The 14,874-nt window shown below is 46.5% G+C and overlaps 1 protein-coding gene across 1 annotated transcript in view; it reads right to left on the bottom strand.

Moving 5' to 3' along the window:
* LOC115823134 (E3 ubiquitin-protein ligase SH3RF3-like) overlaps nucleotides 1-14,874 on the bottom strand; it is a 119,238-nt gene that overhangs the window by 9,886 nt on the left and 94,478 nt on the right. Inside the window, exons 5-8 of the mRNA XM_030787154.1 lie at nucleotides 12,042-12,154; nucleotides 9,410-9,580; nucleotides 3,996-4,252; nucleotides 135-520 (exon numbers count right to left, since the gene is read on the bottom strand). Coding sequence (XP_030643014.1) covers nucleotides 135-520; nucleotides 3,996-4,252; nucleotides 9,410-9,580; nucleotides 12,042-12,154 — 927 coding nt within the window. The remainder of the gene's footprint in view (nucleotides 1-134; nucleotides 521-3,995; nucleotides 4,253-9,409; nucleotides 9,581-12,041; nucleotides 12,155-14,874) is intronic.

Here is a 14,874-nt window from a genome sequence, read left to right on the forward strand (position 1 = left end):
TTTATCGTAGCAGTAACCCCTATAACGACTGTATGTGTTTGAACAGGACCCTCACGTACAGTATGTTTGTACAGAGAAACATGTATGGGTGAATGTACAGCGGTGTCATTCAAAGAGAATGGAAGAACACTCACCTTCTCTGCCTTCCTCTCCTCTGCTTTGGGGAGGCTGGCCACCGCCCCCTGGGCGTGGCCATGGGCGTGGCCGTGCGAAGGGGAGGAGGGCTGCAAGGGGCCGGCCAGGCCCGACACAGCCCCTAGGCCAGAGGACTCTCCGTTTAAGTGGGCGGCGCTGACGTTGGGCGGAGTTATGGCCGCGGCGGCGGAGGTGAGGGGGATGAGGGGGCGGGCGGCGGCCGGGGACAGGGGGCTGGTCTGGTGAGAGTGCTGGGGAGAGACCATGGACAGTGGCCTGCCCGACGGACCCGGGGAACGAGACGGAGAACCCTGCTGCTGCTGCGCCCGCAGGGGGGACACGGCTGCCGTTGGACGCTCAGGACTGCCCGCCGGAGGGCTGTGGACTGAGAGAGGGGGAGAGAGAGAGAGAGAATACTGATATCATTATTGGAAAATCTAACTAAATCTAACATGGAGTGTAACAGAACAAGGGAGACAAAGACAAAGCCAGAGAGAGAGAGAGAGAGAGAAAGAGACAGAGAGAGAGAGAGAGACAGAGAGAGAGAAAGAGACAGAGAGAGAGAGAGAAAGAGAGAGACAGAAAGAGAGAAAGAGGTGCCACAAAGAGATATTACTTTTTCAGTTTGACCAGTCATTATTTACAGATGGCTTGTGCAGATGGGGAATGTATATTAAGCTGTTGATTTTATGAATATGTCTTGTGTGCTGTGTGCTTCTGTCCTCACCAAGCCCCGTGTAACCAACAACAGGATGAGTGTTTACATTCCTCTGTTCCATACGGTACATTAAGAAAACAGAGCGAATCTGCCCAGCCCTGCACAGACAGACTGTCTTCAGTCATCACTCTCTATCACTGTCCATGCAAGCAGTACTATCTGAAAGCATGTCAAAGGAATAAAAAAATGAATCTCCTTTGAGAACCGTGCTAAGAAATGTTGAAATGCATACAACTTCGAGGGTTTCTCTGACAGAGAGCATTACTGTTTATATCTGACATGTGACATAATCCATATTATTTACTGTCAAATCTCTGGCTTCTGAGGAAGGGAAAAGTTGAGAAGAAAGTGAAGAGGCAGAGAGATACTCTGTTTATTGACTGATGTTCATTTTTCTCATTCACAGAGACTGAAGGATGAGAGACTCTTGCAGTGTTGTGGTTTACTGAATATATGTCATGTGACAGACATGAGTCAGTCATTTTGCCAGTACAGGGTCATCCATTCCAAACTAACCGAACGGAGCACACATCTTAACAACTAGACAAATCATTACATCCCATGAGCTTTCTGCTGGTATCTTTGAAGAATAATACGTTTGTCTTTCTGTAATTGTTTTTCTATAACCAGCATTTTTGCCAGTGGTTTGCCTTATTTAACAGAAGCTGAAGTTTCTGGTGGATCAAACTTTAATTTCTGCTGACATGGTCTCTCTGCACTGGAACACACGGTGACGAGAGCGGAAGCACTGGGATAAACCATGTCATTTAAGAGGGATGACAATTATTGAAATGACATTGTTTGTGGCAACTATCGATCATTTTTGTCACACTTAAAAGATCAAACACAAACAGGAGATGGTTTGCCGGAAGCCACAGCAAACGAGGGACTTTCCTATTCCTCCCTTCACTCAACAGACAGAATGATCGATTTTTGATCGATCTTTTCACTTGCTCCCATCCAGTCCAAAACATTTTTTTTTTCAATTTTTATCTTGAAAAAATACAGTGCAAACATACTATAAACAAATCTGTTCCAAAGTAGAACATGGAGTGCTTTCATTTAAGAAGTGTGGAATATTCCACAGTAGAATGCATATTATTCTAAAGCAGGGGATTCCAACCTGTGGGGCGGGGGCGCGAGCACCTGTCAAGGGGGGGCGCAAGACTAGGAGATTTTTAGGCGCAAACCAGCAAGTACAATGAAAAAAAAGGGGGGGGGGGCATATTCAAACCTAGACAAAGTGGGGAGGTGCATGTCGAAAAAGGTCGCAAACCCCTGTTCTAAAGTAGGATGTGGGGTATTCCACTGTGGAATGTGGAATATTCCATTTAAGAATACTGTGAAATAATAAATGGAGTTAGACTATGACTAGGAGTGCCTGAGCTGATATAAGTGGCTACTGATCACTCTGATCAGTCTTCTCCACCTGTGTCTGTACTGTAATGGTTCTTAATTATACAGTTTATGGTACTCGATTTACTCCACTAATATTGCAATGGTGACTGTAATACAACATACACCACAGCAACAAGGCCTCCCATTGGTCGCCTGTGGTTCCTCATATAGGACTTGATTGGTCAGGTACTGCCCCCGCCCCAAAAGTTTCTGGCCACCTAATTGGCTCTCTCTTTCCCACATCATCACTCAGTCATTTGCATAAAATTTAAAAGTGAAACTTTCTTCATCTGACCTCAGCTAGGTTCCCTCTAACTGCTTGTCTCCTTTAAGAACTAAACAACTTTTGCAGTCCTGTCACCCAAGGTGCGTCTGGGATTAGAGGCCGTGTAGAAAAGACTAGCGTGGCGCTAAGTTGAGAGCCTGCGACGGCGACACCTGGGAGACGAGACCTAAAGACAGAAGTGATGTTCAATGATGCGTGTGCGCAGTCAAACGACCCCCTGGCATACTCCAAACTGTCACCACCACAACCAGTAATTACTGTCAGGGCTGAGGGGTAAGGCTTTCATTAAAACAGACAGCCAATCTGCACCCTGAGACGTTTTACCAAGTCCTCTATCTCTCTCTCTATCTCTCCCTCGTGCTCTCTCTTTTCATCTGCCCTGAAAAGATTTTCTAAGTATCTCACATTAGCACGCTTGGAATGAACAGAGGTACCACAGAGGGGCTGCTGCCCCTTGACCTCAGGGGACCTCCACATCTGCCGTCGGTCGGCACGGCAACTAACTGGAACACTGTACACACGAGCACGGAGATAGATCACTACACTGTATCATGTAACTGTATAAATAAGAAATGAATAAAGACAGAGAATGATGTGTCAGGAATGGCGTGTGTAAGCAGGGTGGAATAAAATCTAATCCGGCATAAAATGTCTGTTTCTATGCACATTTCGGAGCATATGAATTGTGTGTTAATCCCTATATCCAGGCGTAATATATGCTTTAGTCTGAGCCTTATGTGAAGTAGTGCTGATATCAGATGTATATTTGGAGACCGGTCAGACATCTGTCTTTCGCCGTCAGTCCGAGACGGACTCATAATGCGCAGAGGTCAGAGGTCAAGGGCTTGTTTCCTGCTCTGCATTCCTGGTGGGCTCGTTAAACGTGGTGCGTTGGAGAGGTCATAGGACTTTGTAAAGGCAAACTGGAGCAATGCCAGCAGACGCCCAGACGGAGTGACCCTGTTCCTCTGCATGATGGGACACAGATGTGTGTGTGTGTGTAAGCTTGGCCTCTGTAACTCCGTCAGTAGACCTTAACGTTAAACTAACAGCCTTAGAACCCCCCCCCCCCCCCCCCCCCCGCGCTGCTGCGTCATGAATCTGAGGGACCAGGCAGGGGCACAGGGTTGTTCTTGGCAGCGGTTCTAACCAGGGGTGAATCATGAGGGAACTCTGGAAAGTTCTCTCAGCATGAGGGGAGGCCGCAGAGAGTGAGGAGGCTCTCCGGGTCGCTGACAGGACCGCTCGGCTCTGCGTGCGCGCAGCACTCAACGCGCTCGTCCCATCGTCGGCGTGTCAGCGGCCCGGTGAGAACTCTCCGCCGACGCGGAGGGAGGCAGTGCGGAGTAGCGTGTGTGTTACTCAGACAGCTTTGGCCTGACTGGCGCGGAGCGGCATGGAGGCCAGCTCTGCTTTCAGTGGCTGACCACGGGAGGCAGGCGTTTGACGCAGACGTACCCAGCTGCATGGCCGTACGGGCCTGTCCCACGCTCTGCTGACCGGACATGCGCAGGCAGTTCTTCAGGTGCACGGCTGCGGGCTGCAGCTGCGGAGAGGACGAGGCCGGGCTGGCCAGGGGAGGGGTGGACCGGGACGCGGAGCCCAGCAGGACCGGGCTGGAGGGGCCGGCAGAACCAGGGGAACCTGGGATGGCTTTGGCTGCCTGCGCGCCCCCGGGGAGACAGGCACGGGATTGACCCACTGCAAACGGAGCCCTGCAGAGATTAAGGACAGAGGGAAAATTAGGTCACACACACACACACACACACACACACACACACACACACACACCATCATGTCAGCTCCTCTCTGTAATACTGACTGTTGATAAAGGCAAAGGCAGACAGACACACACACACACACAATCATGTCAGCTTCTCTCTGTAATACTGACTGTTGATAAAGGCAAAGGCAGACAGACGGACACACACACACACACACACACACACACACACAAAATCATATCAGCTCCTCTCTGTAATACAGGCAAAGGCAGACAGACAGACACACACACAGACAGACACACACACGCCATGTCAATTTGTTCGTGCAACACGACGCGCCGTTAAAAGCGATCACAATCACAAACACACACACACACAAACACATCAACTCTGCAGGGAGTGTGCGTATGCGTGTATTCAAAAAACACACACAAATGGACGCACAGACAAATGTCCACTCGTGAGCGCAATGTTTAATTGTCTTCTTAAAGTGTCAAAAACATTCTGTCAGAGACATTCACACACACACACACACACACACACACACACAGACACACACACACACACACACGCACACACACACACACACACACACACACACAGGTACACTGACATGACTCCACAATACAGAACCGTGCTTAAACACCACCTGAACACCCCCGGGCTCCGGTCCAAACATTTATCACACATACAATCTTATTGACAGTGTCTCCATAATCCTCAAAGCCTTTTCAGACAGCTATTGACTTCACGTCAAGAAGGAAGACTTACTGTGTGTGTGTGTGTGTGTGTGTGTGTACGCACGTGTGCGTGTGTGTGCGTGTATGAGTGTGTGTGTGCTCGTTGCAATGTAAAATGACTCTTACATTGGTCAGTCATTGGCCGAGGGGCACAGAGAGTGTATTTTAAAAAAAAGATCATTTGACTGGAGGAGTTTCGTCACAGTTAATAATTCAGGCGGATGTGTATTTAAAACGCTCCCGTGCGCTTGGAGAATTTGAAAATGAAACATTTATTGCGAGTGTAATTGAGTGAGCTGGACAGGACCGGAACAGGAAGGGGGAGCTCTTGCAGGACCTGTTCTGACTTATCATCACTAATGCCTGCCCTATACTGGCCACAGATATGAACACAGATTAAACTGAAGTTTAAAAAAAAAAAAAAAAAAAAACTTTTAGGCACACATTCCCTAAACTGCTGGCATGAAAAGACGCATTTTCTCTGCTCTGATCTCGAAAGATGAATTCTTGTTTGTTTGTTTTTGTTTTCTCTTGATGTTATGTAAATCGTTTTATGGATGCTGAATGAGATCTTCACGGGCAGTTTGTGTGAGCAGCATCACTGTGATGGAATGGGTCCACTGTAGAACAATGTCACACACACACACACAGTCACATACACAAATACACACATTTCCCTCCAGCCTGGAAAGGCCAATTACCCATGCTTGTTAGTCTCCCACTGAGAAAGCAACAGTCGGTGCCGTCTTAGGGGAGTGAGACTAGCACAAGCTTCTGCTAATGCGAGTGAAATCAGCCGCGGTGACTCTTAACTCTAAAACTGACACGCTATCTTCTCAGCTCTGTCCGCAACTCCGCTGCCATACGACTGACAGCGTGTCTGATGATGACAGATGACTGAGAGATACAGAGAGAGAAAAAAAGAGAGAGAGAGAGAGAGAGAGAGAGAGAGACAGAGAGAGAGAGGACCCCCTGCTGTTTATCCGTCCCTTTTCCGAACCCTGCCAACTGTGCCCTCTGAGATGCCCGGCTAAAGACAGACATCACAACACACCAGGAACTGAATCTGTGTCACCGTCCCTGTTCCCCGGTTTAAAAGTCAGCTACAGTTTGGGGGTGAGGCTGGGGTTAGCACATGCAGCTAATCTGAAACTACGCTGAGATTGTAATCTATTCCTTAAGATATTTCAGGTCTCTCTGGGGTGTTCTGTGTTTAGTCCTGTGTGGAGTGTCCGCAGAACTAATCAAGGTGCATTGTGCCAATGTGTTGTTTGTATCTAGAGGCATGGAGGCATTTCAGTGCCACTGACATGAGAACTCTTTTAACTGAACAGATTCTGGTGGAAAAAAAGTGCAAGACCGATTAGAGCTTTGAAAAAAAAAAAAAAAGAAAAGAAAGAAAGAAGTGTATATGATGTTTACAGTTAGAACATATCAATTGCTTTTTGAGCTGTTATCACTGACGACAGCGCACAACACATACAAGGATGATCTGTGTGTGACTGTACACGTGCAGCCAAATGATGCCATAGGAACCAGGACACACACGTATGAACTCGACGCTGATGGCAGAATCACGGAATTCCCTCTCCCGCAGACAAATCGAACCCGCCGGGTCCAGCCGAGTCCGACCAATGCTCGGTCCTTTACAGCCATAAGACGTCATGCTGTTTGTGGTCTAGAGGTTAGCGAATCGGGCTCGTGACCGAAGGGTTGCTGGTTTGATTCCCAGGACCGACATCGACATCCATGGGGCAAGAGACTTAACCCCACTGCTGTTTGCTACCGGTGTGGGTTAAATGCAGATTTGCTGCTCACACTGTGCGCATGCAATCACAGAGATTTACATTTACATACACGTTAACTAACCCATGTGTATGTCAGGGGGTTCCTTCTCTGTAGTACAGTTCAGCTATTTCCATTCGGTTGGCAGACCTACTGATAACGACAAACTTTTTGTCAACCTGGGTACAGCATTGTGGTTATGACAAGATCAGATAGGGATGCCAGTGTTTCTATCTGTGAGGAACAGAGGAGAGCAGGTATGCAAAGAAGACATGGCGATGTCTAAGTCATAGCACTGGGGATGCAGGCCTGTATCTCAAGTGTGTTACTCACATTAGAACCTCCGCTTGTTCACTTGCAAAATAAAAAAAAATAAATAAATAAAAATGCAAAATAAAAAAAGGCAGGTGATTGTACACTTTCACCTTTCGTGTTCAGTTTGAGGTTTTATTCAGTGTTTTATGGAGAATGAGAGCTTAACCGAGCAGGTTAAATATAGCTGTCTCTGAAGAAGGATGAGGATAGTACTCAAAAGCCAATTAATTTTCACAATGCACTCCAGAAACGGATGCCAGATTGGGTCCAATTACACAAATCTGTTCTAAGTGATGAACATCACACACTTAGCGTCAGCCCCCCCCCCCCCCCCCTCCCTCCCCAGACTCACTCAGAGACTGCAACTCCCAGCAGAACGATACTGAGGCTGAGTGTGTTTACTCACTGTGTCCCTGTGCCACCTGTGCATTTACACACACACACACACACACACACACAAAGAACACAAACACACGCACACACACACACACACACACACACACACAAAGAACACAAACACATGCACACACACACACACGCGTACGCACACACACACACACACACACACACACAAAGAACACAAACACATGCACACACACGTACACAAACACACGCGCGCACACACACACACACACACACAAAGAACACAAACACATGCACACACACACGCACGTGCGTGTGCGTGCACACACACACACACACGGACACAACCACACGCACATACACACACGGATACAAACACACACGTAAACATGAATACGCGCGCACACACACACACACACACTATACGATTCCAGTTCTTCCACAGACGTGTTAGATCATATTTCTATTTTTTTCTCCCTCCCTCACAGTAAAGCTGTACGCCTGCCTGGCTTTGTTAGCACGTTAGCAGCACGATTCCAAGAATACAACAATCACCAATTAAAGGTTTACAGTCTCTCTCCTCTCTGCACCCTTTTCACACGTCGAAAAAAAAATGCCACCGCAGCCTAAATAAATAAAGAAAGAGAGAAAGAAAAAAAGAAAGAAAGAAAGAAAGAAAGCATAAATGTCTGCTTTTATGAGGTGAGACTGAGGTGGAACAGAAGCTTTCAGTGAAATCTCTATATTTCAGTGATTTTGTTGGTAGTTAAACTGAAAGTGTGAGAGGGATCTTAAGGAAAAGTGCTGTACATCATTTTTCTGTCTGCAACCGTCAACTGTTCCCTTGTGCTCTCCATCATTAAGATTGATTTTAGTGTCTCTGACCAACTGCAAAATACCCATCAGCCCTTTGGTCCCTGCTGAGGGTCAGAATAACTTTACTATTTAAAAACCAGACACGGTAAAATCACCACCGTCACCCATTAAACCAGATAATTAAAAACACTTTTCAGTCACGACACGCCGAGCTGTGACGTCTCTGTCTCTGCCTCTCTCCCCTTCTCTTTCTCTGTCTCTCTGTTTCCCTCTCTCTCTCCTTCTCTTTCTCTGTCTCTCTGTTTCCCTCTCTCTCTCCTTCTCTTTCTCTGTCTCTGTCTCTCTGTTTCCCTCTCTCTCTCCTTCTCTTTCTCTTTCTCTGTCTCTCTGTTTCCCTCTCTCTCTCCTTCTCTGTTATATAGTTAGTGAAGATATTCTGGACTGCAGTAATGGTGTGTGTGTGTGTGTGTGTGTGTGTGTGCATGTGTGTGTGTGTGTCTGAGTGTGCGTGCGCGCGTCACTCCGTTGTGTCTTACACACTGTTCCACAGCCATTATCACTTTACTATATACTCTAATCCCAGACTGACAGCTACAGCTAAAACTCCTCACCTCCCATCATTAGAGCGGACGAATTTAAACTGCCACAACCTCACTGCATTCAATACTTCACTTCACTGTGAGCTTCCACTGCCAAAGAGAAAAACATCCAGCCCATCAGCAACTAAAACACATTCACCCAGCCTTTCTTAGACTCTAGTGTTGGACACAAACAGAGTGTGTAGTGAGGTTCTGCAGGGTGTCTGGAGACAATAAAAACACGCTTTCTGCATCCCTGTTCTGTGTGTGTGTGTGTGTGTGTGTGTGTATGTCTCTGGACATTTCGTAAAAACACTGCTGATTGGTTAAAACACTCAGTTATGAGAGCCATGAGCTCTTTCAAAAGACATTTCTGCCGTTTGCGTTTTCTTTTTCTGCTCTTCAGAAGAAAAAAAAAGAAAGAGCTGTAGTCATCTGCTGCTCACTGTTTACGAATGAGAGAGGTCGGACGGTTCGTTTCTCAACAATCACGTCCACGTCGGGGTTTTTTTTTTTTTTTTGAGGAGGCTCCGGTACGGTGCGTCGCCTACCTGGATACGGGGGTGACGTAGTTCCCGGGGAAAACTCCGGAAGCACCGCTGCGCAGGGACGTTCCTTTAAACCAGCCGTCCTGACACTTCTCCATCACGCGGTACATCTCTCCCTTCCGTAGCTCCAGCTCGTCCGCCTTCTGGGGCTTGTAGGCGTACAGAGCCAGGTATCTGTGGGCGGAGGGAGAGGGTGGGTGTGGGTGATTGTACAGGTGGAGCACAATGCAGGTGTACTGCAGTTCTCTCTATGTGTGCATGCGTGTGTGTGTGTGTGTGTGTGTGAGAGAGAGAGAGAGAGAGAGAGAAAGAGATAGAGGGTGAGAGAATGAGAGTGAGAGAGAGAGAGAGAGAGAGAGAGAGCGAGAGAGAGAGAACCGGGAGAGTTTGTGAGCTGTGTTTTTTTTTTTTTCACCCAGCCCTTCAGTAGCCAGTCCAAATCTGCCAACAGCACAGTTAACATGATGAATTTTTAGCTGACTGTTTTAACGATGGGCGCGTGTGTCAGAGTCAGACAAATACACGAAGCTGTTTGTTGAATTCTCAGGTTGTGTAAGGAACCAGTCTGACAGAACATCGTTATATAAATGAAATAAAAACAAAAAAATGAACAAGGCTAATGAGGAAACACAGCCAGTTGGGAACGCTAGTGACACAGACAAGAAAACAACATGAGCGTGAGGTTGGAGGATCCTGAGGAGCCAGAATGAAGTGAAAGATGTTATCAGGCTGAGCAGTAACGAGAGTTCATCTCAAACCTTCCTCATCGCTCACGTCAGTGAAAACATCATAAACAGAGATCACGCCAAGCTTACCCTTAAAAAAAAACCATAACAAAACAAAACCTGACATCCTCACACGTGGTTTTGTTCTTAATTTGGCGTGTCAAATGCAAACAGACAATCAAAATAAAGACAGGCTCGTTTGGATAAAGAGATGTAGGTAAACGAGAGAGCAGTTCAACCCCTGTTTTAATTCGGTGATGTGACCGAGGAGAAATGTCTGTTCTGAAAAGCTAACAGAAGCCCTGTAAACAGCCCAGAGGAAGACTCATGATGTTATGTAGCAGCGGGAAGCGTGAGCTGCAGACGTGGGTAATTCGCTGAACAGGCCCCGTTTCACAGTGTGGCACTGAAAAGTTGAGAAGTGCACAGGCAGGGTTTTGTCTCCCCTCAGGGCATCCCTTTCTTCACTGGCACAGGGAACAGAGCTGTCCTATCACATCAGTGCTGGACATATTCACCTGCATGTAACACTGACTACATTAAACCTCTCTGTGTGTGCGTGTGTGTGTGTGTGAGTGTGTGTGTGTGTGTGTGTGTGAGTGAGTGAGTGAGTGTGTGTGTGTGTGTGAGAGAGAGAGAGAGAGAGAGAGAGAGACTTTGCATATTTGCTCTTTGTATGTGACCATCTCTTGTCACTTTGTGTATATGTGTGTGTTCATATTTGTGTGCGTGTGTTTGTGCGTGCACATGTGTGCATGCATGTGCACGTGTGCTTGCGTGTGTGTGTGTGTGCTCGTGTGTGTGTGTGTGCGTGTGTGTGCATGCGTGTGTGTGAATGTTAGACAGAAAATGAATATTCTTAACATCACTAAGAACAAAACCCAGTCATCAGGTAAGTTGTCCTATGCAGTGGCATTGTCCTTCACTGAACAGGAGAGAATGCACACCGTCTCCACCCTGGAGACCAGGGAAAGGCTACACTGCTGGCAGGTAACTATAGCAACAGAGGAGATGATGGACTGACCAGACTGCTGGTCACACTGACCTCTGAGGAGGGCATGTAACACTGACTGCACTAAATCTGTGTGTGTGTGTGTGTATGTGTGTGTGTGTGTGTGTGTGTGAGTGTGTGTGTTTGCATGGTTGTGTGTCAGTGTGTGTGTGGCTGATGTTCAAGGTTCTGCGTGTGTGTTTGTATGCGACTGCATGTGTGTGTGTGTGTGTGTGTGTGTTTGTGTTTGTGTGTCCGTGTGAGTGTGTGTGTGTGTGTGAGTGTGTGTGTGTGTGTGAGTGTGTGTGTGCTGTGCTGTGCAGTGCAGACAGAGAGCTGATCAATAGCAACAGCAGAACTTTATTACAGAGAGTAGTGTGTAAGAGTCCCTGTAGTCTCTCTGTTCAGACATTGTTTCTGTCAACTGCAATAAATCTGCTCATGAAAGACAAGCAGAGAGCAGGCTTTGCTTCATATCCATCATCAAACACACACTTCACTGAACCTCAGCTGTGCTCCCTACGTCGAATCAGAACCATCTGAAAGTGCCCTTTTTAGGATGAGACATGGCAGGGTAAGATTCTTTTAACGCAGAATTACCACAGACAGCAAAAGGACAAACACCCTGAGCAGGCTACCTGGTGAGTGTAAAAATGTGGCATCGAGACAGAATCGGGTCAGAATTCAACCAATCAGCCCATAGAAACCATTATGACAACTATTACAACGGCGTGGCGTAGATGGCCCAAAACGCGCTCTTCTCAACTGTTCGTTTTTCACAGGAAGACCTGATCTGGACCCTGCTATTTCAGTGGTCATTCAGCTGGGTTTTGGTGGCGACAGTTTAAAGTGTTTGATGGGAAGGCAGCCACGACAGAACAGCTTGTCTGGACTGGGGCCAGTGTTTTGTCACACTCACATGTTGAGGGGCAGCTGGACTTTGGCGGCGGCCAATAGCTCTCCGGTCGTCGATGTCACTCTGGGTGGAGCCCCTACTCCGGCGTTGGCCATCCCAACAAACGACGAGTCCTGCTCAGAGAGGAGAGGAGAGGAGAGGAGAGAGAGTCAGCAGAGGTCAATGTTGACAAAACAAAACAACAATATCAACAAAAGTAAACAAGCCAAATACACTGAGATTTGAGACAATATATCTGAATCACTCTGCTCTTCACTGTTATGAAAGCAAATGTTCCAGTTTCTCCTGTGATGTTCCACTAGACACAGACTGCATTACTTCTCAAAGTAGACTTAAAATGCAGCTACCTGAAGAGTGTAAACTGTCTGTCTGGGTGTACTCTACTCTCTTGCATCTAGGACAAAAGCTTGTATGCCTGGCACAGAAGTGGTAAACAGGGTTCAAAAGGTTACTAGTTCAAATCTCACAGACTAATGTGGTTCTAGTGTCTGTGTTCCTGCTATACTTGTGCACTTGAATTTATAACACAACATTAAAGGGGCCTTAAAAAGACTTGAGATGATCACGGCCAAATACAGGTAAAGACAGACAATTAAAATAATGTAGAGATGGGACAATGATGATCCAAAGTTCCCTGAAAGTACAGTCAATAACGAGCCAAGAGTCACTCTGGATTGCCTTTACAGAGCTACTGCATACCTTTAAACACCATTTTTTTATAAAATACTGCAGACTATTAAGAGCTGGATTTCAATAAAAACCAAACTCCAGTTCACTCTTTAAACAAACAAAGGAGGAATACACATAAATCTAGATGAGAATTTTCTCACTAGGTGTTTCAAACCTGTCTACCATCTTAGATAATATATCCCTGACCACCAAAAGATAGCTGGGAGAATGCTACCGGAGACAAACGATTGCATGTTTCTCCATTCATATATATTTTTTTAACCAATTAAAAACCGAAGTCCTGTTTTCACAAGTGTTGATGGATAACGGACTTCGGGAACGCAAGCTGAAATAGCAATTACATTATGTGAGAGCTCCGTACGTTCGGCAGCGTTGCGTGAAGGCAAAAGCTGCTGGATTTGAAGTTAATTATCCGTTCTCTCCATGGAGACGGACTCACGCGGGGATTGCGGCGGACACACACTGCGAGCACCATGGGAACGACAGCGGTGCGATCATGTGACTTATTACTGACGTCTTCATTCAGGTAGGAGCTCTCAGTGTGGGTCTCGGACAGCATTTAGCTTGCTCGCGCACTAGCAATGCGTTATCGCTTAGGAGACTGCGTATCACTTAAACGCGTACTCGGTCATGTTTTCGATGCATGTACCAGCTCGCTCTTTATAAGGTCTTTAACAAACCACATGCAACGCTGTCAGATTCTAATGAGAGCAATAAAACTGGGAATATTTCGGTCTTGCGCAACATTATGAACAGCTCATTGCTCGGCTCTGATTCATCATACCCTCCCTAACATTACAGATCCATACGGGTCTCCGAGATTTAAAACAGACAATGGTCTAATACATTCCCACCATATGTCTGGTCCGAAGAGAAGACGTGGGGAGGGGGGGGGATGGGGGGCGCGAGAGAGATTTAAGGGGAGACACACATGGAGCTCATACATCTTTATTCTGGGCGATTTGCTGGAGAGCGTACAAAGTTTGGCGATTAAAAAAAAAAACGGTATGACATTCACAGTATGACAGACGGCTTCCATTTCCTCTGACAGAAGGCATTGTGGGGGCTTGACTTGTTAACGTGGGACGTCAGTCTGGCGCACCGGATACCCATCCATCCAAATCAGGCTATATACCCCCTCCGCTTCACCACCAACCCCCCCCTCCCTCAAATATGAGGAGCCCCAAGGAGCTCTTTCCCTTCACACGCAATCTATCAAGGCCCACTATCTCTCCACGCTCGGGGAATTTACGACCAAACTGACCCGTGACCTCTCCTGTCCTGAGGGAAGCAGGAAATTTATAATGCGTCAAATGAGAGTTTTGGGGGAAAACAGCTGAGGTCGGAGTTTAAAAAAAAAAAAAGAAAAGAAAAAAAACCACTGCATGCTCTAGCCAAACATCCCACCCCCTACATTCACACTTCTCCTTCTATTCCTCTCCATTTGCTGTCAACTAAATCCATACATCTTGAACCAGTATCGCTGCTTCAGCTGTTTGTCATCTTTTACACTGACACTGCCTTTAATACAGCTTCAGTCCCCTTTACACTGTCACTGCCTTTAATACAGTTTCACTCCCTTTTACACTGACACTGCCTTTAATACAGCTTCAGTCCCCTTTACACTGTCACTGCCTTTAATACAGGTTCACTCCCTTTTACACTGTCACTGCCTTTAATACAGCTTTAAAAGCTTTAAAAACAACTTAAAAAAAAAAACCCACAACCACTGATCCTGGTGCTTCAGCTGTCCATAATTTCTGACATTGTTCAGCTCTTCATCACTTTTGATAGGGCTTAAAACGATCAAAAGGTTTACCTTTAATATTGTTTCATCCTTCTGTTGTATATGTAGTATGCATATAGTATGCTGTCTTACTTACTGCTTTGGGTTTTAATGCTATTTCAGCTCTGTTTAGGTTTTATATTTCCTCTAATATAGCTCTAATCTTCTTCAGTAATCTGTAACATTGGATGCTATGTGAAGTCTAGCTGTTGGATCACCTGCCCGTGACCATTCGTAACACCCTCGCGAGTCTTCTCTTTAATACTGCGTCAGCTACCCATCTAAAATCATCTTTCCACCATCCATTCAGCTTCATTTTATCTTCTTCCAACCATTTGTTTCACAAACAGCTGCTCCAGG

The sequence above is a fragment of the Chanos chanos genome, chromosome 10 (assembly GCF_902362185.1).
Source record: "Chanos chanos chromosome 10, fChaCha1.1, whole genome shotgun sequence".
Lineage (NCBI taxonomy): Eukaryota > Metazoa > Chordata > Actinopteri > Gonorynchiformes > Chanidae > Chanos > Chanos chanos.